At 47.6% G+C, this 24901-nt stretch overlaps 1 protein-coding gene and 1 pseudogene across 1 annotated transcript; both read left to right on the plus strand.

Moving 5' to 3' along the window:
• The window catches only part of LOC130298313 (zinc finger protein 850-like), a 422064-nt pseudogene that overhangs the window by 161092 nt on the left and 236071 nt on the right, over positions 1 to 24901 (plus strand).
• Positions 17537 to 18507, plus strand: LOC130298308 (DNA damage-regulated autophagy modulator protein 1-like). Its single transcript, XM_056551241.1, has 2 exons — positions 17537 to 17744; positions 17831 to 18507. Exons 1-2 carry the CDS (start codon positions 17620 to 17622, stop codon positions 18429 to 18431), a joined length of 726 nt encoding a protein of 241 aa, XP_056407216.1. The 5' UTR covers positions 17537 to 17619; the 3' UTR covers positions 18432 to 18507.

The raw sequence follows: 24901 nt of genomic DNA on the forward strand, positions 1-24901 counted from the left end.
CGCTCTCTGCTGACACTCTTTTTTATTATAAAAATACAAAACCATTCCAAAAAACAAGAACACAAAACAAGCTTAACTAGCTACAACAGAAATGTAAAATAAAATAAAACCCTGCCTAACCGGCCAGCCCAGCTTTAATAAATTCCAAAATATACCAAACTACAACTATACTATACCTATACACCTAAGCAAACTATGAAATTCACACTCACTCACACACATAACAAAAAAATAAATAAATAAATAAAAAATATATTATTTGCTCAACTTGGCTAATTAAATGAAATAAATAAACCAACATAAAATTCAGCACCACCTGGCTATAACTCAAAATCATCCATACTTGGGAAAATAAAGAAATAAATAAAGCAACAGAAAACATAACACACGCATAATCTCCAAAACTAAGAAAGACACACACACACACACACACATATATTGAGAATGAAAATAACAACAGCACAACTTGGCTTATTAAAAAAAAAAAAAAAAAAAAAAAAATATTATTAAATGCACACCTCTGCTTTTTAAATAAAAGTTATATATACACAGACAAAAAAAACACCTATATACAATAATAATACTACATAACTACAACTGGTCCGACTGCCCTTTTCTTATGGCTAATGCAACAATATAAAACAAAATACATGACACAATATACCAACAAATAAATAAAATAAAACAATAATATAAAACAATATACATAGCACAGTATACATACAAATATAATAAATGTGCCTCACAAAAATACCTACAAAAACCCAAAAATAAATCCTACACTAAAACTGTGCCCTCTCCCACACCACCCCTCCTGTACATGGGCCAGTCCATAACCGTTCGTACAGTTCTTAAGTCCAGTCCTTAACTGACCCATGTCAGATCCCTTAAGGAAGAAAAAAAAACACCCACAAATGCCCCCTCCCCACCTAGCACTCCAACCAACCAACTAAATACAACCTTACATACAAGACCACAACCCAATTTAGGCCCAAGTTCAGTGCCTGTAAGCCCTTCATACCATATCAGCTGAAAACAAAACAAAAAGCTATGGTGCACATGCAACAGCCCACCACCAGGGAGAAGGATGGCAGATCTGATACACTGAAGAAATTTAAACTCTTTCCCTAACTCCCCTTACTATTCTCCCTAATTCTATCCCTTCATCAAACTGACCCTACTATCACTCTATCTCTATCCCTGTATGCCTTTCCTTAACCAAAATAAAGGTACTCTACCAAAAAGGTCTAGTACCTAGGGCACATCAAAAGAAAACCCTCTCCATAGGAGAGAAGCCCTACTGGTGCCAAGACTGCCATACTCCAAAGACCTGATCTTCCCGAGGTCACCGGTGATGTTCCTACAGACCTCCACCTCGGAGAGGACTTTCTGCTGGGTTGACACTAAACACCGTGCATTCCACGTGTGATACTTAACCACTAAGCTAACTAAAAATAAAGTGCCCCGATCTCGGCCACCGAGGGTCCTGAATGCCCCATAAGCCCACTCCGGATAGGTAAGGCCGGCAAGCTGACTCCAGCCAATGGAAGCGCCCACCCGGTTGTAGACCCCTACGTTAAAGGGACAATGAAGCAGGAAGTGGTCCATGCTTTCCAGCGTGTCCACACACTCTTCTCGGGGACACCCCCGGTCATCAGAGTTCCTGTACTTCAGGTTGTCCCTTACACCTAGCTTCCCCTGAAAGCAGCGCCAGGCCAAGTCCCAAAACTTCTGGGGGATCCTTTTCAAGTTTAAAAGATACAACCCCACCCTCAGATCCCGACCTGGGCAGTCCCTGAGCGCCAGAGGCTTCTGGAAGTGGGTCAACAGAACCCGTTTGTCAAGGAACTGCCTTGACTGGGTCCTGATCTCCCACACTCCCAGACCCCACCGACGTAACGCCTTCAGAGTCGGGGTAGCGTAAGCCGGAAGATATCCATGGGGTGTACGGAGGTCCTTCACTTGCCCTCCTCTCTCCCATTCCTGGAAGAAAGGCCGAAACCATTCCCTGCAGGAGAGTACACACGGAGAAGCCCTCTCTTTCCAGAGGTTCGAGATGTTAGCTTTCAAGAAGGTGTTTGTTAAGAACACCACAGGGTTTACCATAGATAAACCCCCTAGTCTCCTCGTACGGTACGTAACCTCCCTCTTGACTAGGTTCAACCTGTTCCCCCATAACAGTTGGAAAAACAGGCTGTAGACCCTAGTGTAGTAAGCCTCTGGCAAGATACATACACTGCCCAGATAGATAAACAAGGGGAGCAGGTATGATTTGATCAGGTGTACCCTTTCTCTGAGAGTCATAGACCAACCCTTCCACTGGTTCACCCTCTGAGTGGCATCATGGAGCTTACCGTCCCAGTTTTTGGTGGGATAATCATCCTGGCCGAATGTGATGCCCAGAATTTTTGCTGAGTCTTGGGGCCCTGGGAGGGTGTCCGGGAGATCAAATGTGGGATCCCCCCCTCCCAGCCAGAGACTTTCACACTTTTCCCGGTTGATCTTGGACCCGGATGCCTCCGAGTAGCGCTCCACCTCTGACATCACCACATCGACCTCCTCCCTCGAGGAGACGAAAATAGTGACATCATCAGCATACGCCACCACTCTCTGGGTGACATCCAGCTCCACCAGACTCATCCCGACTCCCGCCAACGGCCCACGATCTACTCTCCAGACGAAGGGATCAATCGAGAACACGTATAAAAGCGGGCTCAAAGGACAACCCTGACGGACTCCGGACCCCACCTCAAAAGAGCGGCCAGACCACCCGTTCACCAGTGGGAAACTCTCTGCCCCGGCATACAAGATCTTAAGCCAATTCACAAAAGTACTCGGTAAGCCATATCTCAGGAGGACGGACCAGAGGTACTCGTGGTTCACCCGATCAAATGCTTTGGCCTGATCCAAGGACAGCAAGTACCCCTTCCAGAGACCCGCACTACTCCGCTCCACTGCCTCCCTGACACTGAGGACAGCACTTAAGGTGCTTCGGCATGGAACAGAGCAGTGCTGAGCCCCCGAAAGGAGCCGGGGTGCAAACTTCACCAGCCGATTAAACAGTATCTTGGCCAGAAGCTTCCTGTCCATATTGAGAAGAGCTATGGGCCTCCAATTCTCAACACGGCTAGGATCTTTACCTTTTGAGAGAAGAATCAGGGCTGACCTCCTCATTGACTTTGGCAGAGTGTCCGAGGAGAGACACTCATTGAATACCTTGGTCAAGAGAGGAGCTAAAGACTCCTTAAAGGTCTTATACCACTCGGATGTTAAGCCATCTGGACCTGGCGACTTCTTGGGGGCGAGCCCCTCGATCGCCAGTCTCACTTCCTCTTCCCTGATATCTTCTGCCAAAACATCAAGAGAGGGGTCTACCCTTGGCTCAGGAATGGTTTCAGCCAGGAAAACCGACATCCTGTCTCGATCTAGATCCTTCCTCCCCAAGAGGTGCGAGTAGAAGGATCTGACGACCTCCAGGATCCCTGATCTGGACCGATTCAGAGATCCTGTACTATCAACCAGTCCTGAGACTACTTTACTACTCACTGACATCTTGCAGTTCTTGTAAGGGTCGGGCGAGCGGTACTTCCCGTAATCCCTCTCAAAAACCAAAGATGCGTGCCTATCGTACTGACACCTCATCAGCAAGGACTTCACTCTGGAGATATCATCACGACTACCTCCAGTCGAGACAAGGAGCTCGAGTTTCCTCCTCAGACCCTGATACAAGCGATACCTGTTCAGGGACCTGAGGCTCGAGAGCTGGCGGAAGAACCCCGCAACCCGCTTCTTGAATATCTCCCACCACTCTGACTTACTACTACAAAGGCCCAGTAAAGGTACCTGACTCTGAAGAAAATCCTCAAAGGACTGTCTTATCTCCGCTTCCTCCAGGAGGGACGAATTCAGCTTCCAATAACCTTTACCCATCCGGGGGGTCTCTGAAACATTCAGGGAAAACAAAATCATACAGTGATCAGAGAACTCCACCTCAACCACGGACACTGCGGAAGAGACGGCTTCCTCCTTTAAATAAAACCTGTCTATCCTAGACCTGCGACTACCTTGATGATAGGTGAAACCCGCGTGGCCTGAGGGGCTCCGGATGTGGGCATCCTCTAGGCGAGCTTCCCTAACTATATTATTAAGGGCCACACTATCGCAATCCAGCGGACCGTTGGAGCCTCTCCTATCTTGGGACCTTGTGACATTATTGAAGTCCCCTCCAAAGATCACCAGCCGGCTAGTAAAAAGGAAGGGCTTAATCCTCATAAAGAGATTTTTACGGCCCAGCTTTGTTTGTGGGGCATAGATGTTTATGAGCCGGAGCTCTTGTCCCTTCATGAGGACATCTAAGATCAGGCACCTCCCCATTTCTAACTCAATAACCCGTCTGCATTCAACCGGAGCGGTAAAAAGGACCGCCACCCCACTATACGGCTCAGCCGCAAGAGACCAGTGGGAGGGCCCGCGCCTCCACTCTCTTCTGGCTTTCACCAGAGAGGCTAGATCTGACAACCTGGTCTCCTGTAAAAAGAAAATATCGGCTTCAACACGGCCAAGAAAATCGAAGGCTGCGAATCTAGCCGTATCTGACTTTATACTGGCACAGTTAATAGATGCCAGCGTCAATGGGGTGAGTGCCGCCATCATTGGTGATTGAGTTAGACGGCCACACCTTTACTTCTGCTTCCCCTTCTTTTTTGCCCCCTCATCCCCTGAAGAAGAGGAAAGGGCAGGACCACTTTTCGACCTTTTCTTAGACTCTGATTGGTCCATGGGGTCCCCGTCTCCATCCGGCCCCAGTCTAGCCCTGCCCTCCGAGGAAGGTGCCTCCGCAGGACAGGGCCCAGTTCCCCCCAGAGGCTCTCTTACCCTAGGCACCCCGCCCTCACCTTCCCCCTCCAAGGAGGGGGAGGAGATGGTATCGAGGACGAGGTACCGGTTTGACAGGTCAATCAGAGGGGGGGCAGTCAGGCTTCCGTTTTGGACCTGGCCCGTAGTACAAGGCTTAACAGAGGGCTCCGACCTCTTCTTTCTCCCTTTCCTTTTGCCCTTGTCTTTCTTTTTTGGCCTCTCCCCACTCTCCTCATCCACACTTTCATAGTGGGAGGAATCGGAAGGGTCGGCCATATTGCCTTCCTCTCTGCGCAGCCTCCTGATCTCCTCATTCAGCACATTCTCCCCCAGAGCTTCAGTGGTTACAGGGCCAGCTTCAGGACCAGGGGCCGGAGCTACCCCAGTCACCTGGGCACTCTCCAGCTCCCTACTCCTCCTACGAGTTTCCTCCCGCCTTAGTTTGGCGGGGCCCTTTATCCTCGTCACTAGCCCTGTTGTGCCCCCATCCCTGCTCGTACCCTCCCCAGCCGAGGCAACTTCACAGCTCTCCCCGGCCGGAGCAGTCGCAGCACGAGCGAAAGCACTCGGACAACGGCTGAAAGGGTGCCCGAGGACACCACACAGGTGGCACCGGATCTGCCTACAGGATGCGGCCAGATGACCCACCCCACCACACAAAGCACAGACCTGTACAGTACAGGCTGCGCTAAAATGGGTGGGGCTGCCGCACCTGTGACAGACCTTAGGCTGCCCCTGGTAGAAGACCTGGATCCTGTCACGTCCAAGGAAGGCGGCTGACGGAATGTGGGCAACTGTACTACCTGAACGTTTGAGTTTGACGGAAAACTTCCAGGCCCCGGACCAGATCCCGTGCTCATCCAAATTTTTCTTGGGCATGTCCGTCACATCCCCATATCGACCGAGCCAGGTCATGATGTCATAACAAGAAAGTGACTCATTACGGGTCAAAACTGTCACTTTCTTGACTGAGTTCTGACGGGAAATCGCCTTTACAGCAAAATCCCGCCAGCAGGGCTCGTTCTTCGCCACTTCGTAGTTTGACCAGAAGAGTTCGAGACCCTCCGGCCGAACAAAACTGACGTCAAACTCAGACGAACCGTAGGGGTGGATCAGGGCAAAGATGTCACTCGCCCTGAATTCCATCTGGAGGAGGAGCTCAACCACTTTAGCGCGAGGCGGGCACGCATCCTCGCCCCTCCAAATCAGACGGACCACATTCCTACGGTTATTGTCCTGCCCGGGTGTCGGGAGGGACCAGACCACCTCCCCATTCTGCTCTCGGAAAGCGCCCAAACCGTGCCTCTCTATCCAGAAAGACAGGTCGACCTCACCCCTTCCCTCTACCTGGATCGACCTGTCGCCCCTACGCAGAGCCTCCAGGAGGCGCTGTTGCAAGTAACCCCCGGGGCCGGACGGAGATGGGGACCCCACCGAATCCCCGGCAGCAACACTGGCATAGCTCCTAGGAGCAGTCACTGCCGGGGGGGCAGCCGGACCAGACCCAGACCCAGGAGCACCATTCACACCACAACTCCCATCATCCATACCAGATGTTGCATTCACACCACCACTACTCCCACCATCATTCACTCCACTGACACTCCTCCCAATCACAACACTACCACCCCCATCATTCTCACAACCTGCACTCACTTCCTGCCTAACATATCCTGGGCTGGCTGGGACTTGTAGTACCGCCGGTTTTAATACAGGTTTTCTTGCTGGCTTAGCTGCCGCTGGGGTCAACGCTGATGGCTCCTCCTTCATAGGCGATGTTACCACCTGACTCTGGGGCTGCCCCACCGGGCGCACCCCAGCTCCTCCCACAATGCCACCACTAGGCTTGCCCGACCGCTCAGGCTCTGCTGATGACACTGACGCCCGGACACTCTCCCCCCTCACAGAGGAGTGCCCCGCAGCGCCCGCAGAAACCACAGTACTCGGGGGACCGCCCCCCGAGCACACGGACCGACCTTTCTCTGCTTCCGACGCCCGGACACTCCCCCCCCTCACAGGAGAGTACCCAGCAGCGTCGGTAGTGCCCACAGCACTCGGGGAACCGCCCCCCAAGCACACGGCAGCATAGCTCTTCTCTGGCATTTGGACATGCCCCCCGCCACCCTGGGGCGTCCCAGCAGCGCCAGAGTTGCCCAACATGAGCCCATCCTGCCCTTCCCTACCGGCAGGACGGGTGGGCTTCACATCTATTGCGTCCATAGCCATTTCAGACGCCATTCTATACCCCCCTTGCTGGCCCCGCTCCACCACAGGAACGGCGTCTTGCAGTTTGGGGGGCTCAGCAGCCTGAACCAGCTTTGCAGCTGACCCAGACTGCTGGAAAGGTACGAACATGTACTGCACAGATTGTTGGGTCTTCTGCTTCTTTGCTTTACGCCTGACTTTTCCATCCTCGCACTGATCTTCACCGAAGGTGAAATTCTGGAGGTGGACTGGGGATTCCTGCATGACAATTGCCCTCAATAAACCCCCAGCCTCACTCTCCACATCGTCCTCCTCACTGTCAGTCACAGGGAGCGCCACTTGGGCCGGCTCTATGTAGCTGTCCTGGGTGTCACAGGGCATAGGAACAGACACAGCATCCTCCACCACATGCGCTCCTTCCTCTACCTTCTCCTTAACTCCTTCACTGCCATCCTCACTATCTTCACCGCCACTACTCTCCCCATCATCCACCTCAACCTCCACCTTACCTGGGGATTTCATGGCGGCAAACCTTTCATCATTTGCCAGCTTCTCTCTTAGAAGACCGCTGCCCTCCAGGATCTCTGCCTTCCTCTCCTCCAGCTTGGAAATCTGGGCTTTCAGGGCTGTGATCCTTTTCTTCAGCTCAGGCTTGCTTCTCCTGGACCCAGAGTTTGCCAGACTCTGAGTCCCACGCAGATCTTCTCTTGCAAGCCTGAGCTCTTTACTGCAGCGGTCGTATTCCGCAAAGCGTGCGGCCATGCGGGAGCAGTAGGTCTCACTTGATTCTTTGGGGCCTCTTTCAGCCCACATCTCCAAACTCTTCCTCCTTGTTTTCCTTCCACCACCAGATCTCTGGCTGGCACCTGTTGCTTGATGAGCAGAGCTTGCATTGCTGCAGACTCTGCTGGATCTTCTGCCTCCGGCTGGAACAATGGCTGTAGCAGTTTTCTCTCCACCCCCCGCCAGCCTTGAAGAACGGGGAATGGAGGCCTGAGGCTCCATGCAGGAAAGTTCTCCCAGGGAGCCTGCCACACCCCTGGGAAAGCCTTGATGTAAAATGCTGCTTCTCTGGATGTCTGGAGCTCAAAAGAGACACACCCGACAGCTTCTCACACAGAACTCCTCTGGACTACAGGATGTGCTCTCTGCTGACACATCTGTTCATGTCAGGAACTGTCCAGAGCAGGAGAGGTTTGCTATGGGGATTTGCTCCTACTCTGGACAGTTCCTGAGACAGACAGAGGTGTCAGCAGAGAGCACTGTGGTCAGACTGGAAAGAACAACTCAACTTCAGCAGCTGATAAGTACTGGAAGGATTAAGATTTTTTTTTATAGAAGTAATTTACAAATCTGTTTAACTTTCTGGAGCCAGTTGATGTGAAAAAATAGTTTTTAACTGGAATACCTCTTTAACCCCTTGGGGACTCAGGCTTTTTCCGTTTTTGCACTTTCGTTTTTTCCTACTCACTTTTTAAAAATCATAACCCTTTCAATTTTGCACCTGCAGATCCATATGAGGGCTTTTTTTTTTTTTGCACCACCAATTCTATTTTGTAATGACATCTGTCATTTTACCCAAAAATCTACAGCGAAACGGAAAAAAAAAAATCATTGTGCGACAAAATAAAAATTAAAATTCAATTTTCTAACTTTTTATGGACTTCCATTTGTACACAGTACATTTTGCAGTAAAAATTACCCCTTCTCATTATTCTGTAGGTCCATACGATTAAAATGATCCCCTACTTATATAGGTTGGATATTGTCGCACTTCTGGAAAATATCATAACTACATGCAGGAAAATTTATACGTTTAAAATTCTCATCTTCTGACCCCTATAACTGTAATTTTCCACGTACGGGTCGGTATGAGGACTAATTTTTTGCGCCGTGATCTGAAGTTTTTCTCTGTACCATGTTTGTTTTGATCGGACTTTTTGATCGATTTTTAATAATTTTTTTATGGTATAAAAAGTGACCAAAAATACGCTATTTTGGACTTTGGAATTTTTTTACATGTTCGCCATTGACAGAGCTGTTTAATTAACGATATATTTTTATAGTTCAGACATTTACGCACGCGGCGATACCATATATGTTTATATTTATTTTTATTTACATTTATTTATTTTTTTAAATGGGAAAAGGGGGTGATTTGAACTTTTATTAGGGAAGGGGTTAAATCACATTTATTAACACTTTTTTTTTGCAATGTTATTGCCCCCATTAGGAGACTATAATATACAGTACATTGATTGCCAGCACTGATCAATGCTATGCCTTAGCATTGCATTGATCAGTGTTATCGGTGGTCGATTGCTCAAGCCTGGATTTCAGGCTTGGAGCAATCAATCATCGATCGGACGCGCCGGAGGCAGGTGAGGGACCCTCCTCTTGTGTCCTTGGTACCCCGCAGTTTTGTAGTGACGGTCCTGATCAGCGCCCTCAGCCAGCTGGAAATGCTATTTTCCTATTTTAAACGCCGCAATCAATTTTTTTGCTTTAAATCAACTGGTGCCAGAAAGTTAAACAGATTTGTAAATTGAAAATCTTAATCCTTCCAGTACTTATCAGCTGCTGTATGCTCCACAGGAAGTTCTTTTCTGTCTGACCACAGTGCTCTCTGCTGACACCTCTGTCCGTTTTAGGAACTGTCTAGTGCAGGATAGGTTCGCTATGAGGATTTGCTCCTACTCTGGACAGTTCCTGACATGGACAGAGGTGTCAGCAGAGAGCACTGTGGTCAGACAGAAAGGAAATTAAACAAGAAAAGAACTTCCTGTGGAGCATACAGCAGCTGATAAGTACTGGAAGTATTAAGATTTTGTTTTGTTTAACTTTCTGTCACAAAAATGTTCTCCAGCAGAGTACCCCTTTAACTCATACTAATAGTCATGGGTATGTCTATTATATTTGGGGGGGGGGGGGGTGTCTATGATAATTGAGGATATGTCTATTATATTTGTGGGTATGTCTATTATAATTGAGGGTGTGTATTATTTTTATAATTGAGGGGGCGTCTATTATAAATGGGGATGTGTCTATTATAATTGGGGGGTGTCTATTATAATTGGGGGGGTGTATTATAATTGAGGATGTGTATATAATTGGGGTGTGTCTATTATAATTGGGGGTGTGTCTAATATAATTGGGGTTGTCTATTATAATTGAGGGTGACTCCTTTATAATAATTCCTTATTTATATAGCGCCCACAGATTCCGCAGCGCTGTACACTCATATTGGTCCCCATTGGGGTCACATGTTTTTGAAGTGTGGGAGGAAACCGGAGGAAACCCACACAAACATGGAAGAACATACAAACTCTTTGCAGATGTTGTCTTCTGTGCTGCAAGGTAACAGTGCAAACCACTGAGCCCCCGTGCTGCCCCATGAGGGGGGTTTATCCTAATATATATATATATATCTGGTTCATTACGAGTCCAATCCTCCTCCCTTGTGGGCCGGTGCAGTGCCGTAGATTGTGATTTGCCATAGATTGTGATGGAGTGACTCAGCAGTTTTCCCTGCTCGAGCGCTCCGCCTCCATCACATTCTATAGGCTGACACTCGCACACCCCCCAACCATTGGTTACTGCGGGGGCTGGGGGGTGTGCGAGTGTCACGTGACATATTTAACCATCAGGCATCGCAGCTCACGACAGTCTCACTTGGGCTATGACAGGGACAGGATCTCTCCCTGTAATAGCCCGAAGCTGCACGGAGCTCTCATGGCGTCTGTGGCCCGATTCTGAGAGCGGTATTGGGCCACAGAAGCTAATACTTTTATTGTCACCCGCCAGTGCGCTCGCTCGACACCGCTATCGGGATCCCTATGCCCGATAGCGGCGTTATCAGCTTGTCACCCGCCAGCGCGATCGCTCGACAGTGCTATCAGGATCCCTATGCCCGATAGCGCTGACAACCGCTTGCCTCCCCTGCTCTGCTCCCCGTCCCGTTAACTCTCAGGGAATGGGGAACAGAAAGTAGAGCAGCGGGCGCCGCTAAAGTAGTACTGCGCATGCGCAGCACTACGCAAATAGCATAGGTAGGTAGCGTAGCCGTACATTAGTGTAGGTTGTAATTTAGCATAGTTTAGCATTAATAGTGAAAGGAGGTTAGGCACCACAACTCCCAGCATGGGAGTTGTAGTTTAGGACTACAACTCCCAGCATGCCCAGACAGCTAAAGGCTGCCCAGGCATGCTGGGAGTTGTAGTTTAGGACTACAACTCCCAGCATGCCCAGACAGCTAAAGGCTGCCCAGGCATGCTGGGAGTGGTAGTTAAGCTTAGATTAGACAGCGAAGGGACCACAACTCCCAGCATGCCCAGACAGCTAAAGGCTGCCCAGGCATGCTGGGAGTTGTAGTTTAGCTAAGATTAGACAGCAAAGGAACCACAACTCCCAGCATGCCCAGACAGCTGAAGGCTGCCCGGGCATGCTGGGAGTTGTAGTGCAGTGAAGGCACCAGAACTCCCAGCATGCCCAGACAGCTGAAGGCTGCCCAGGCATGCTGGGAGTTGTAGTTTTACACAGGTATAAAGTAGTTAGCGTAGCGTTAGCTCAATTTTAGCGTAGCTTTAGTTTAGTGTTAGCGCAGTTGTAGCTTATTTAGCATAGCGTAGTGTTAGCGCAATTGTAGCGTAGCTTAGTGCTAGCGTACTTTTAGCGTAGTGTAGTGTTAGTGCACTTTTAGTGTAGTGTTAGCATACTTTTAGTATATTTAGCGTAGTGTAGTGTTAGTGCACTTTGTGTAGTGTTAGCATACTTTTAGTATATTTAGCGTAGCGTATTGTTAGCGTAGTCTTAGATTAGTTAGCGTAGTGTAGTGTTAGCGTAGTGTAGTGTTAGTCCAGTTCTAGCATAGTTGGCGTAGTTGTACACGGGTGTAGTGTAGCTAACTTAGTTTTACAGGCAGATGAAGTGTAGTTTAGAGAGTTTAGCGTGGGGTGTAGCTTAGCTTAGTCATAAAGTGAAGGGGCTACAACTCCCAGCATGCCCAGAGAGCCAAAGGCCGTCCGGGCAGGATGGAAGTTGTAGTTTTGCAAAAGTAGCAGAGGCAGTTGCGCTCTGCTATGTTAATGCAGTATACAGCCACCTGTATAGATGGCTGGATACGGTGATCACAAGGCCACTTACCCACCTCCGTTCCTGCTCCGTCACTGGACTATTAGCAATGCAGGAAGATGACGGAGCTGGAACGGGGGTGGTAAGTTAGGCTCTCCAGGTAATAACCCATTTTTTTTGTGTTTGTCTTCTCTTTTCAGATACGTGAATGCGGAGGACTACATGGGAATCGGTGGACTACGACGATGACCTGCATTTTTTTCTTTTCTTTTAATAAAATGGTTAACGAGGGCTGTGGGGGAGTGTTTTTCCTAATAAAAATGTTTTAACTTGTGTGTGCTTTTTTTTTCTTTGTTATTACTTTACAGGCTTAGTAGTGGAAGCCCTCTTGTAGACGAAGTCCATTACTAAGCCGGGGCTTAGCGTTAGCCCCAAAAACAGCTAGCACTAACCCTCAATTATTACTCCGGTATCCAACGCCACAGGGGTACCGGGAAGAGCCGATACCAACAGGCCCAGAGTGCCAAATATGGCGCAATTGGGCCTGGGCAGTAACGGGCTGGCGTTATTTAGGCTGGGGAGGGCCAGTAACGATGGTCCTCACCCACCCTGGTAACGTCAGGCTGTTGCTGTTTGGTTGGTATTTGGCTGGAAATGAAAAGACGGGGAACCACACACGTTTTTTTTAAATTTTTAAATTTTAAATTTTTTTTTTAGTCGCCGCCGAAAAGTGACCTCCGTGATGCCGTGCAGAGGAGCCGGGAGAGAGCGTAACTCATCTGCTTCACTGACCCCGCAAGACAGCCGAAGTGCAGACAAGTAAGGAAAGGGGAAGAGTGGTCTTCAACCTGTGGACCTCCAGATGTTGCAAAACTACAACTCCCAGCATGCCCGGACAGCAGTTGGCTGTCCGGGCATGCTGGGAGTTGTAGTTTTGCAACATCTGGAGGTCCGCAGGTTGAAGACCATTGAATGCCATAGGAGGAACATGATGGGGGAATAATGAGACGGGGAAATGATGAGGGGGGGATGAGACAGGGGGAAATGATGAGAGGGAAGAATGATGGGGGATGAGACAGGGGGAAATGATGGGGGGATGAGGGGGGATGAGACAGGGGGAAATGATGAGGGGGGATGAGACAGGGGGAAATGATGAGGGGGGGTGATGGGGGGATGAGACAGGGGGAAATGATGGGGGGATGAGAGGGGATGAGACAGGGGGAAATGAGGGGGGATGAGACAGGGGGAAATGATGAGGGGGGATGATGGGGGGAAGAGGGGGGAAATGATAAGGGGATGATGGGGGGATGAGACAGGGGGAAATGATGAGGGGGGGTGATGGGGGGATGAGGCAGGGGGAAATGATGGGGGGGGATGAGACAGGGGAAAATGATGGGGGGGATGAGAGGGGATGAGACAGGGGGAAATGATGAGAGGGGGGATGATGGGGGGAAGAGGGGGGAAATGATGAGGGGGGATAAGACAGGGGGAAATGATGAGGGGGGGATGAGACAGGGGGAAATGATGAGACAGGGTGGGGGATGATGAGGGGGAATGATGAGACATGGGGAGATGATGAGATATGGGGGGTGGCGATGAGAGGGGTAAATGTGGCACAGGAACTGATAAAAGGGAAGGAATGATGTGGCACTGGAGGGGACGGGACCAAACTGAGGTGCAGAAGAAAACGAAGTTGGGGAGATGATGTGGCATTTAGTCCAAGTCATTTATTTTACATTTTATTTTTTTTACTTAAATTTCCCTGTTAAAATGGGGGTGCGTGTTATACACCGATAAATACGGTAGTTATGACTTTTTCCAGAAGTACGACAAAATCAAACCTATATAAGTAGGGTATTATTTTAATCGTATGGACCTACAGAATAAAGATAAGGTGTCATTTTTACCAAAAAATGTACTACGTAGAAACGGAAGCCACCAAAAGTTACAAAACAGCGTTTTTTTTTTTCAATTTTGTCTCACAATGATTTTTTTTTCCATTTCGCCGTAGATTTTTGGGCAAAATGACTGACGTAATTAAAAAGTAGAATAGGTGGCGCAAAAAATAAGCCATCATATGGATTTTTAGGTGCAAAATTGAAAGAGTTATTATTTTTTTAAAGGCAAGGAGGAAAAAACGAAATTGCAAAAACTGAAAAACCCTCGGTCCTTAACCCCTTAAGGACTCAGCCCATTTTGGCCTTAAGGACTCAGACAATTAAATTTTTACGTTTTCATTTTTTCCTCCTCGCCTTCTAAAAATCATAACTCTTTTATATTTTCATCCACAGACTAGTATGAGGACTTGTTTGTTGCGCGACCAGTTGTCCTTTGTAGTGACATCACTCATTATATCATAAAATGTATGGCGCAACCAAAAAACACTATTTTTGTGGGGAAATTAAAACGAAAAACGCAATTTTGCTAATTCTGGAAGGTTTCGTTTTCACGCCGTACAATTTCTGGTAAAAATGAAGTGTGTTCTTTATTCTGAGGGTCAATACGGTTAAAATGATACCCATTATTACATACTTTTACATTATTGTTGCGCTTAAAAAAAATCACAAACTTTTTAACCAAATTAGTACGTTTATAATCCCTTTATTTTGATGACCTCTAACTTTTTTATTTTTCCGTATAAGCGGCGGTATGGGTGCTCATTTTTTGCGCCATGATCTGTACTTTTTTTTATACCACATTTGCATATAAAAAACTTTTAATAAATTTTTTATAATTTTTTTTAATACAATGTATTAAAAAAGTAGGAATTTTGGACTTTTTTTTTTTTTCGTTCACCGTACGGGATCATTGACATTTTATTTTAATAGTTCGGACATTTACGCACGTGGTGATACCAAATATGTCTATAAAAAATGTTTTTTACGCTTTTTGGGGGTAAAATAGGAAAAAACTGACGTTTTACTTTTTTATTGGGGGACGGGATTTTTCACTTTTTTTTTACTTTTACTTTTACATTTTTTTACATTTTTTTTTACACTTGAATAGTCCCCATAGGGGACTATTCATAGCAATACCATGATTGCTAATACTGATCTGTTCTATGTATAGGACATAGAACAGATCAGTATTATCGGTCATCTTCTGCTCTGGTCTGCTCGATCACAGACCAGAGCAGGAGACGCCGGGAGCCGGACGGAGGAAGGAGAGGGGACCTCCGTCCGGCGTTCTGAATGATCGGATCCCCGCAGCAGCGCTGCGGGCGATCCGATCGTTCATTTAAATCGCGCACTGCCGCAGATGCCGGGATCTGTATTGATCCCGGCACCTGAGGGGTTAATGGCGGACGCCCGTGAGATCGCGGGCGTCGGCCATTGCCGGCGGGTCCCTGGCTGCGATCAGCAGCTGCGATCAGCAGCCGGGATCAGCCGCGCATGACACGGGCATCGCTCCGATGCCCGCAGTTATGCACAGGACGTAAATGTACGTCCTGGTGCGTTAAGTACCACCTCACCAGGACGTACATTTACGTCCTGCGTCCTTAAGGGGTTAAATAAAATAATTTTTCCAATGTGTTTTTTTTTATGAATTTTCAGGGTTAGTAGTGGAAGCTGGTCTTATTGACTGAATCCATTACTAAGCCAGGGCTTAGCGCTAGCCCCAAAAACAGCTAGCGCTAACCCCCAATTATTACCCCGGTACCCACCGCCACAGGGGTGCCGGGAAGAGCCGGTACCAACAGGCCCGGAGCGTCAAAAATGGTGCTCCTGGGCCTAGGCGGTAACAGGCTGGCGTTATTTAGGCTGGGGAGGGCCAGTAACAATGGTCCCCGCCCACCCTGGTAACGTCAGGCTGTTGCTGTTTGGATGGTATTGTGCTGAGAATGAAAATACGGGGAACCCTATACGTTTTTTTTTTTTTTGTTTTTATTTAAATAGTTGTAGTTCTGTAACATCTGTCCCTTTTGAAAATTGCTTCTCTACTTTGAAGCCCTCTAATTTAAAAAAAAAGCAAAAATATGTCCATTTTATAATGCCAACATAAAGTGAACATATTGTACTTGTGAAGAAAAATAAAATTTATTGTGAATATCAATTTTCCTTACAAGTAGAGAGCTTCAAAGTTAGAAGAATGCAAAATTTTCAAAATTTTCATTAAATTTGGGGATTTTTCACCAAAAAAGGATGCAAGTAACGCCGAAAATTTACCACCAAAATAAAATAGAATATGTCACGAAAAAACAATCTCAGAATCAGAATATTCGGTAAAAGTGTTTTCGCGTTATTAATTCGTAAAGTGACGGTGGTCAGAATTGCGAAAAAGGGCCCAGTCCTTAAGGTGAAAAAGGGTTGCGTCCTTAAGGGGTTAAGAAACACCTTATTTTCCGTCCGCCAATACAAAATTCTCTAATAGTGCCCCTCCCGAGACTAGACTCTGGATCCGCCCCTGGTTGTGGTTAAACTTTACTTTCATGGAAAAGTTTCTGAGTTGCCCATAGCAACCAATCAGATTGCTTCCTTCATTTTTCAGAGGCCTTTTCAAAAATGAAAGAAGCAATCTGATTGGTTGCTATGGGCAACAGCACAACTCTTCCTCTGCACTGGTTTTGCTGAATCTCCCCCAGAGAGGAAGATTTATCAAAACCCAAAACCTGTCCAGAGGAAAAGTTTCTGAGTTGCCCATAGCAACCAATCAGATCGCTTCTTTAATTTTTCATAGGCTTTTTCAAGAATAAAAGAAGCAATCTGATTGGTTGCTATGGGCATCTCAGCAGCTTTTCCTCTGGTCAGGTTTTGATAAATCTCTCTCTATGGGGGAGATTCATCAAAACCAGTGCAGAGGAAGAGTTATGCAGTTGCCCATAGCAACCAATCAGATTGCTTCTTTCATTTTTTAAAAGACCTCTGAAAAATGAAGGAAGCAATCTGATTGGTTGCTTTGGGCAACTCAGAAACTTTTCCAGAAATGGAGGATGCTAACTTTTTGTATCTTATATGGAATTATTCCTATATTCATACATTTTGGAATCATCGATCTTATTGAAAAAAGGTATAACATTAAGATCGAACGAGACCCTTAGATGCTTATCCTTGGAGATGTCGGGGAGTCTATATATAAGAAAAGTTTAATTAGGCTATTTCCTTATGCAAAGGTGCTGTCCGGGCATGCTGGGAGTTGTGGTTTTGCAGCGGTTGGGGGTTCACAGCTTAGAGACCACTGCTATAGAGGGTGCAAATGTATCCGAGCCCTGGAACTCAAATAATGTGAAATATGAGATGATCAAAATGGAGCCCCTGCCCTAATTACTTGGGTTCTGGGGTCTGTAAGGTCCATAGTAGAAACATCAGGTTATGTCCATAGCAGATACTAAATCATGGCAGCTCTAAGAAACAAGCAGTCATCGTGACATCAGACATGTGATGTCATAGACAGCTGGAGTCCTGACATTCCACTGACAGCCGCCCGAGCCTTCATTCTGTAGATTGTTACAGTGCGATTAGCAACTTCTATTTCTTCTTCTTGACTGAGATGGAGCTAAAAGGTTTGGGGTTCGTCCCCCTTCTGTTGGCGTTTTGGTGTGCGGCCTGGCTTGCCACCAGCTACATCGTGACGGTCGTCCTCGGCCATGCCGCCTCGCCACTGATGCACATCAGGTAAGATAAACAAGCACAAGATTCTTATTTCATGGGTTGGGAGTGAGGAAATATCCACAATAACATTGGTTTCTTTTCCTTCACAGTGACGTGGGAAATTTCTTTCCCGAAAGCATATTATTGAGAATTGGTTTCATAGGGACATCCATTGGCACTTTGGTACTAACCTTTCTTATTTATAAGTATATGGTTATGCATACTGAAGAGTTCAGGGGTCATCAGGTCCTGATCCAGAGGATCCTGCTGGCCATTGTGTGGGCCTCCTGTTTTGGTACAGCTGTCATGCATGTATTGTCCCCCGAAGAATATCCCAGGATACACTTTGTCAGCACGATAATTTCCATTACATGTGAAGCCTTATACTACCTTGGGCAGTCCATCCAGATGTATAAATTACCAGGAGCAAACAAAGTCATCCGCCATAGTAGATGCACCTGCTGTGGCCTGACTTTTACCTGCGCAATTTTCTACTTTGGATATAAAACATTACAGGAATTATTCTATGATGATGAAGACTGGGACGAGATCCGTGAAATCACCACCATAATCATCGAGTGGGTGATGCTTCTACTGATCCTGATAAACATCGTGACCTATTATTCCACCATGCAGAGGTTAATGTTAACCGTCTCCAGGAACAGCTGCAAACTCTCTCTTAGAGTAAGAATTGATGACTTCGGGGTGTAGACCACCACGTGGGCCATCAAGTGGACTTCTGGGAGAGATACTGCACAGGACACGGGAAAACCATAAAAAAAATAATATGAGCTGGTAATATTACCTATACAAAAAAAATTTAAAAAATTAAAAAAAAATATTAGTGTGTGATGTGTAATACCTACCGTATATACTCGAGTATAAGCCGAGTTTTTCAGCACCATTTTTCGTGCTGAAAACGCCCCCCTCGGCTTATACTCGAGTGATCTCTCCGCCTGTCAATCCCTTTTCAGTGGTCTTCAACCTGCGGACCGCCAGATGTTGTAAAACTACAACTCCCAGCATGCCCAGACAGCCGATGGCTGTCCGGGCATGCTGGGGGTTGTAGTTTTGCAACATCTAGTTTTGCAACATCATCCAGGCCCCCCCCCCCCCTCTTTTGTTTTGTACTCACCCCCCCACGGCGGGAAGTTAGGGTGAGCTGGTCCGGGCCATCTATGCTGCAGGGACCATCCGGTGGGGAGGGATACTCGTTCCGGGCTGTCCATTTTCACCCGAGGGCCCTCTTCATGCGCAACGTCCCTGTGCGTCGTCGTCAAGGCAACATCACTAGGACCAGCTCACCCTAACTTCCTGCCAAGGGGAGGTGAGTACAAAACAAAAAGGCCACAGTGGTCTTCAACCTGCGGACCTCCAGAGGTTTCAAAACTACAACTCCCAGCATGTCCGGTCAGCCAATAGCTGTCCGGGTATGCTGGGAGTTGTGGTTCTGCAACATCTGGAGGTCCGCAGGTTGAAGACCACTGATGAAGGTATTGACAGGCGGTGATGAAGAAAGGTAGGGGGATGATGATTAAGGGGGGGGATGATGATGAAGGTCGCAGTTGTCTTCAACCTGCGGACCTCCAGAGGTTTCAAAACTACAACTCCCAGCATGCCCAGAGAGCCGATGGCTGTCCGGGCATGCTGGGGGTTGTAGTTTTGCAACATCTAGAGGTCCGCAGGTTGAAAACCACTGATGAAAGGATCGACAGGTGGTAATGATGAAGGGGGGGGGGGATAATGACGGGGGTCTGGATGATTACATGGGGGGATGATGTATTTCCCACCCTAGGCTTATAGTCGAGTCAATAACTTATTTTTTTTTGGGGGGGGGGGGTCAAATTACGGGCCTCGGCTTATATTCGGGTCGGCTTTTACTCGAGTATATACGGTAGTTAGAAAACCAGAATCATTATAACCTCCCTCTGCATTACCCTGTTTATTATTTTCCAAGCAAGCACTTTGTTCTAATTCGTCCACTCTCTGGCGTGCTCCTTGTATAAGGGGTTTGGGATACACTTTTTGTTTAAAACGATTCTCCAGGTTATCTAGTTGTTGATGGCATTTTTGTGTGGAAGAACAATTCCTCCGGATTCTTTTCATTTGACCGAATGGAATGTTCTTCTTCCATTGTTTCCGATGGCAACTGTTAAAGTCGAAGTAGTTCCTTAAAATAGGTGTCAGTATGCAGACAGCCATCCGGAATATAGATATTTAAATCCAGGAACTCAAATGTTTTGGGGGACTGATGCAGCTCTGCCTTTGGGAATCTCTGGCTCTGCCATAGCGCTTTTTTTGAAGGGGCGTGTCGGCTGCCGCTTCGTCTGGTGGTCAACACGCGCTATCTGGCCAGCGAGCCAGGGCCCCGTACAGGAGATCGCGGGGGCCCCCCAGCGGTCAGACCCCTCCCCCGCAATCTGAAACTTATCCCCTACCCTTGGGATAGGGGATGTTTTTCAGCACTGGACTACTCCTTTAATTGCCTCCAAAATGAAGTTCCTCTAATGTATTTTTTTTCGGTCTTTATGTACCTTAGGTAGAAAATAAACATAAGGTACATTTAGGTTGGGGTTAAATATATATCATGTTTTTCCCTCTTAACTCCTTGGGGACGGAGCCCATTATAACCCTAAGGACGGGAGCATTTTTTGCAATTCTCATCACTATCACTTTAAGCGTTAATAACTCTGGGATGCTTTTACTTTTCATTCTGATTCCGAGATAGTTTTTTCGTGGCATATTCTACTTTATGTTAGTGATACATTTTTGTCGATTCTTGAATCATTTCTTGGTGAAAAATTCCAAAATTCGATGAAAAAATTGAAAATTTTGCATTTTTCTAACTTTGAAGCTCTCTGCTTGTAAGGAAATCAGACATTCCAAATAAATTATATATTTATTTACAAATACAATATGCCTACTATATATTTGCATCATAAAGTTGACATGTTTTTACTTTTGGAAAACATCATAGGAATTAAAAGTTCAGAAGCAATTTTCCAATTTTTCACAAAATTTTCAAAATCGGAATTTTTCAGGGGCCAGTTCAGTTTTGAAGTGGATTTGAAGGCCCTTCATATTAGAAATACCCCATAAATTACCCCATTATAAAAACTGCACCCCTCAAAGTATTCAAAATGACATTCAGTAAGTTTGTTAACCCTTTAGGTGTTTCTCAGGAATAGCAGCAAAGTGAAGGAGGAAATTCAAAATATTCATTTTTTACACTCGCATGTTCTTGTAGACCCAGTTTTTGAAATTTTACAAGGGGTAATAGGAGAAAAAGCCACACAAAATTTGTAACCCAATTTCTCTCGAGTATGGAAGTACCTCAAATGTGTATGGCAAGTGTTCAGCGGGCGCAGTAGAGGGCTCAGAAGGGAAGGAGCGACAATGGGATTTTGGAGAGTGAATTTTGCTGAAATGGTTTTTGGGGGCATGTCACATTTAGGAAGCCCCTATGGTGCCAGAACAGCAAAAAAAAAACATGGCATACTATTTTGGAAACTACACCCCTCAAGGCACGTAACAAGGGGTCCAGTGAGCCTTAACACCCCACAGGTGTTTGACGACTTTTCGTTAAATTCGGATGTGTAAATGAAAAAAAAAATGGTTTTTGGGGGCATATCACATTTAGGAAGCCCCTATGGTGCCAGAACAGCAAAAAAACAAACACATGGCATACAATTTTGGAAACTACACCCCTCAAGGCACGTAACAAGGGGTCCAGTGAGCCTTAAACTTTTCGTTAAATTCGGATGTGTAAATGAAAAAAAAATATTTCACTAAAGTGCAGTTTTTCCCCAAATTTACCATTTGTACAAAGGGTAATGGGAGAAAAATCCCCCGCAAAATTTGAAACGCAATTTCTCCCGAGTACAGAGATAACCCATATGTGGCCCTAAACTGTTGCCTTGAAATACGACAGGGCTCTGAAGTGAGAGAGCGCCATGCGCATTTGAGGCCTGAATAAGGAATTTGCAGTAGGGGTGGACCCGGTTACAAGGATGGGGCTTGTCTCCACCAAAACCCTACAGCAGTGTTTCCCAAACAGGGTGCCTCCAGCTGTTGCAAGACTCCCAGCCTGTCAGGACAGTCTATGGCTGTCCGGCAACACTGGGAGTTGTGGTTTTGCAAAAGCTGGAGGCGCTGTTTAGGAAACACTGCCCTATGAGACGTTTTTCATTTTTATTGGGGGGGGGGGGGCGACGTGTAAGGGGGTGTATGTGTAGTGTTTTACTTTTTATTATTTGTTAGTGTAGTGTTTTAGGATACATTCACACAGGCACGAGTTCGCCTTGGGGTGACTATGGCTCCAGCCACACTAAACACCTGCTCTGATGGCACACTACTGGCCGGGCAGGACAGCTTTTCCAGGGCAAATTCCGCTAGTTGCGGCCATAAATCGAGTTTGGCTGCCCAGTAGTCCAGCGGATCTTCAACGGTTGTTGGCAGGGTCATGTCGAGGTAAGCCACCACCTACTGGTTCAGGTCCTGCTCCATGTCCACCTGCTGCTGATGAGTAGCTTCACTATGCGGCTGAAGGAAGCTACTCATCAGCGACTGTAGACTCAGGCTGTTGCTGATTGAGCCGGTACTGCTCCTGCCACCCCTCCCCTCCCCAGCAACCGTGCCAGTGGAAGGTGAGCGCAGAGGGCCCCCCGAGTCAGACCTGCGAGTGGATGGACCATGTGGCCGATAGGCATCGGCCAACCGACTACGTAGAAGCTCCTTGAAGTAGGTCAGTTTGTCCTCCCTCTCAATGGGTGTAAAAAAGGCCCCCATTCTGGGCCGGTAGCGAGGGTCTAGTAAGTTGGAGATCCAGAAGTCATCGCGCTGACGAATTGTGACAAATTGGGGGTCACTACGCAAGCAACTCAGCATGTATCGTGCCATTTGTGACTCGCTGGGACTATCTGCCTCCATCTCCACTGCATACTGCCACGGTGTGTCTGGGTTCTCTGTCTCGCCTCCCTCGTAATAACCCTCCAGCTCCTCTGGCTGCTCCTGCTCCTCCTCTCCTGTCCAATGACCAGAAACACCGGCCATCTCATCCACCGTAAACTGTGCTCCGCTCTGCCCCACATCATCCTCCTCCAGTTTATTCCCCACAGGACTCATGTAGCCTTCTGATGTAGGCGAAATGTCTCCATTGCCGTGACCAGCTATGTTTTCAATAATTTTTGGGAGTAAATGTAGGAGTGTAATTACGTCATTCATGGCGTAATTCGAGCGACTAACAAAAATGTGGCTTCCTCAAAGGGCCTCAGCAAACGGCAGGTGTCACGTATGAGCTGCCACTCGTTCACATTGAAGTTACACAGGGGAGTACTCCTATCTGCTTGTATCATCAAAAAATCTGTGATGGCTTTTCTTTGTTCGTATAGTCTGTCCAACATATGGAGGGTGGAATTCCAAAGTGTGGCAATGTCACAAATGAAACTATGTTGTGGGATACCGTTCTGACGCTGCAGCTCAAGCGAAGTGTGCTTGGAGGTGTACGAGTGGCTGAAGTGCATGCACAGTTTCCTTGCCATTGTCAGGACGTCTTGCAAATGGGGTGAAGACTTGATGAACTTCTTGACAACCAGATTCAACACGTGTGCCATGCAGGGCGAATGGTTCACACTTCCTTGTCGCAGCACGGCCACAATGTTCTTCCCATTGTCGGTCACCATGGTTCCCATTTCCAGTTTTCGTGGAGTAAGCCATACTCGGATTTCTTCCCTAATGAACTTTAGCAGTTCCTCCCCTGTGTGCCAAGGCAAACCATGTGAAGGACGACTTGACACCGCTGTGCCCTACACACGTGGTATGATGAAGGGCCACCAAGATTTGGACGTGCAGTGGAGGCCGAGGACACGGGGAGGAGGAGGAGGTGCACACTGTAAAAGGACCAACTGCCTGGGAGCCAGAGCGTGGAGGAGGAAGCAGTGTGACCTGTCCAAGTTCCTGTTGTGGCTGTGCAGGAACAACATTTACCCAGTGGGCCGTGCACTTTTGAACACACTGACAGGCTCAAGGACTGGCCCACCTTCTCTTGTACAAACTTATGCAGGGCTGGTACTGCCTTCTTCGCAAAGAAATGACGGCTTGGGACTCTCCACCGCGGCTCGGCACAAGCCATCAATTCCCTGAAAGCTGCAGAGTCCACCAGTTGGAAAGGGAGGGACTGCAACACCAGCAACTTGGACAGGAGCACATTCAACTTCTGCGCCGTTGGATGAGTGGGCGCATACTGTTGTCTCCTGGACATGGCTTCGCCGATCGATTGTTGGCGGAATGGCTGACTACGAGCGGATGAAGCAGGAGCGCAAGAAGGAGGGTTTGACACAATGCTCCCTTCGGCTGAGGTGGTGGAGCCTTGGCTGGATGACGGAGGGAGCGGATGGCCACTGGGTGATGAGGCAGGCTGGACCACTACCTCAGAGCCACGGTTATCCCAGGCCGCTTTATGGTGGCGAATCATTTGTTGATGCAGGGCCGTGGTGCCGAGATTGGGACCCTGGCCACGCTTCACTTTCTGCCCACAGATTTTGCATGTGACTACGCTAAGGTCCTCCGGATTCTTTATGAAGAACAACCACACCGCAGAGTAGCTGATTTTCCCACCCGCAGTTCGCACTATTTCACTGCTATTGGCGCCGTCTCCAGGAACCCCTGTTCCACTACCTCCCTGGATGGTAGCTTGCCGCGAAGCAGGTGGTCTCCCCCTGGCACGTTTGGCTCCTGAATTTCCACTACTGCCACCACCACGCTGATTGCCAACCGTGCTACCGCCTTGCTGCCTCATAGACAAAGAGCAAATCTCTTCTACTGATGATGATGAAGCCCCGGCTTCTGCACCCGGCTCCCAATTGCGATCGGCTTCATGATCATCAAAAGATGTGTGCACGTCACTGATGTCCTCCTCGTGTTCCACAACAGTGTCTGCCTCAGGACCCTGAACAATTGAAACACCGCCTCCCACATCACTCTCCTCATCACTACTTGCCCGCCTTGCGGAGCAAGGGACGCATGTCTCCTCACATTCTTGGCTGCCCATTAGATGCTGACTGTCCTCTATTACATCATCCTCACTAAATAGTGGAGCTGAACCCAAAGCATGAGATACTTCTTTGGGAGAGGGAACAGCATAGGACAAAGGCAATGGGATTACAGGGACTGCTCCCGGGCCA

This window comes from Hyla sarda (assembly GCF_029499605.1).
Source record: "Hyla sarda isolate aHylSar1 chromosome 1 unlocalized genomic scaffold, aHylSar1.hap1 SUPER_1_unloc_9, whole genome shotgun sequence".
Classification (NCBI taxonomy): Eukaryota; Metazoa; Chordata; class Amphibia; order Anura; family Hylidae; genus Hyla; species Hyla sarda.

What these genes read in the sequence shown, in the direction of transcription:
- LOC130298308 (XM_056551241.1), top strand. Translation starts at nt 17,620, where the DNA reads ATGGAGCTAAAAGGTTTGGGGTTCGTCCCCCTTCTGTTGGCGTTTTGG. An exon ending in TCGCCACTGATGCACATCAG is followed by an intron (nt 17,745 to 17,830) that starts GTAAGATAAACA and finishes TTTCCTTCACAG; the next exon opens with TGACGTGGGAAATTTCTTTC.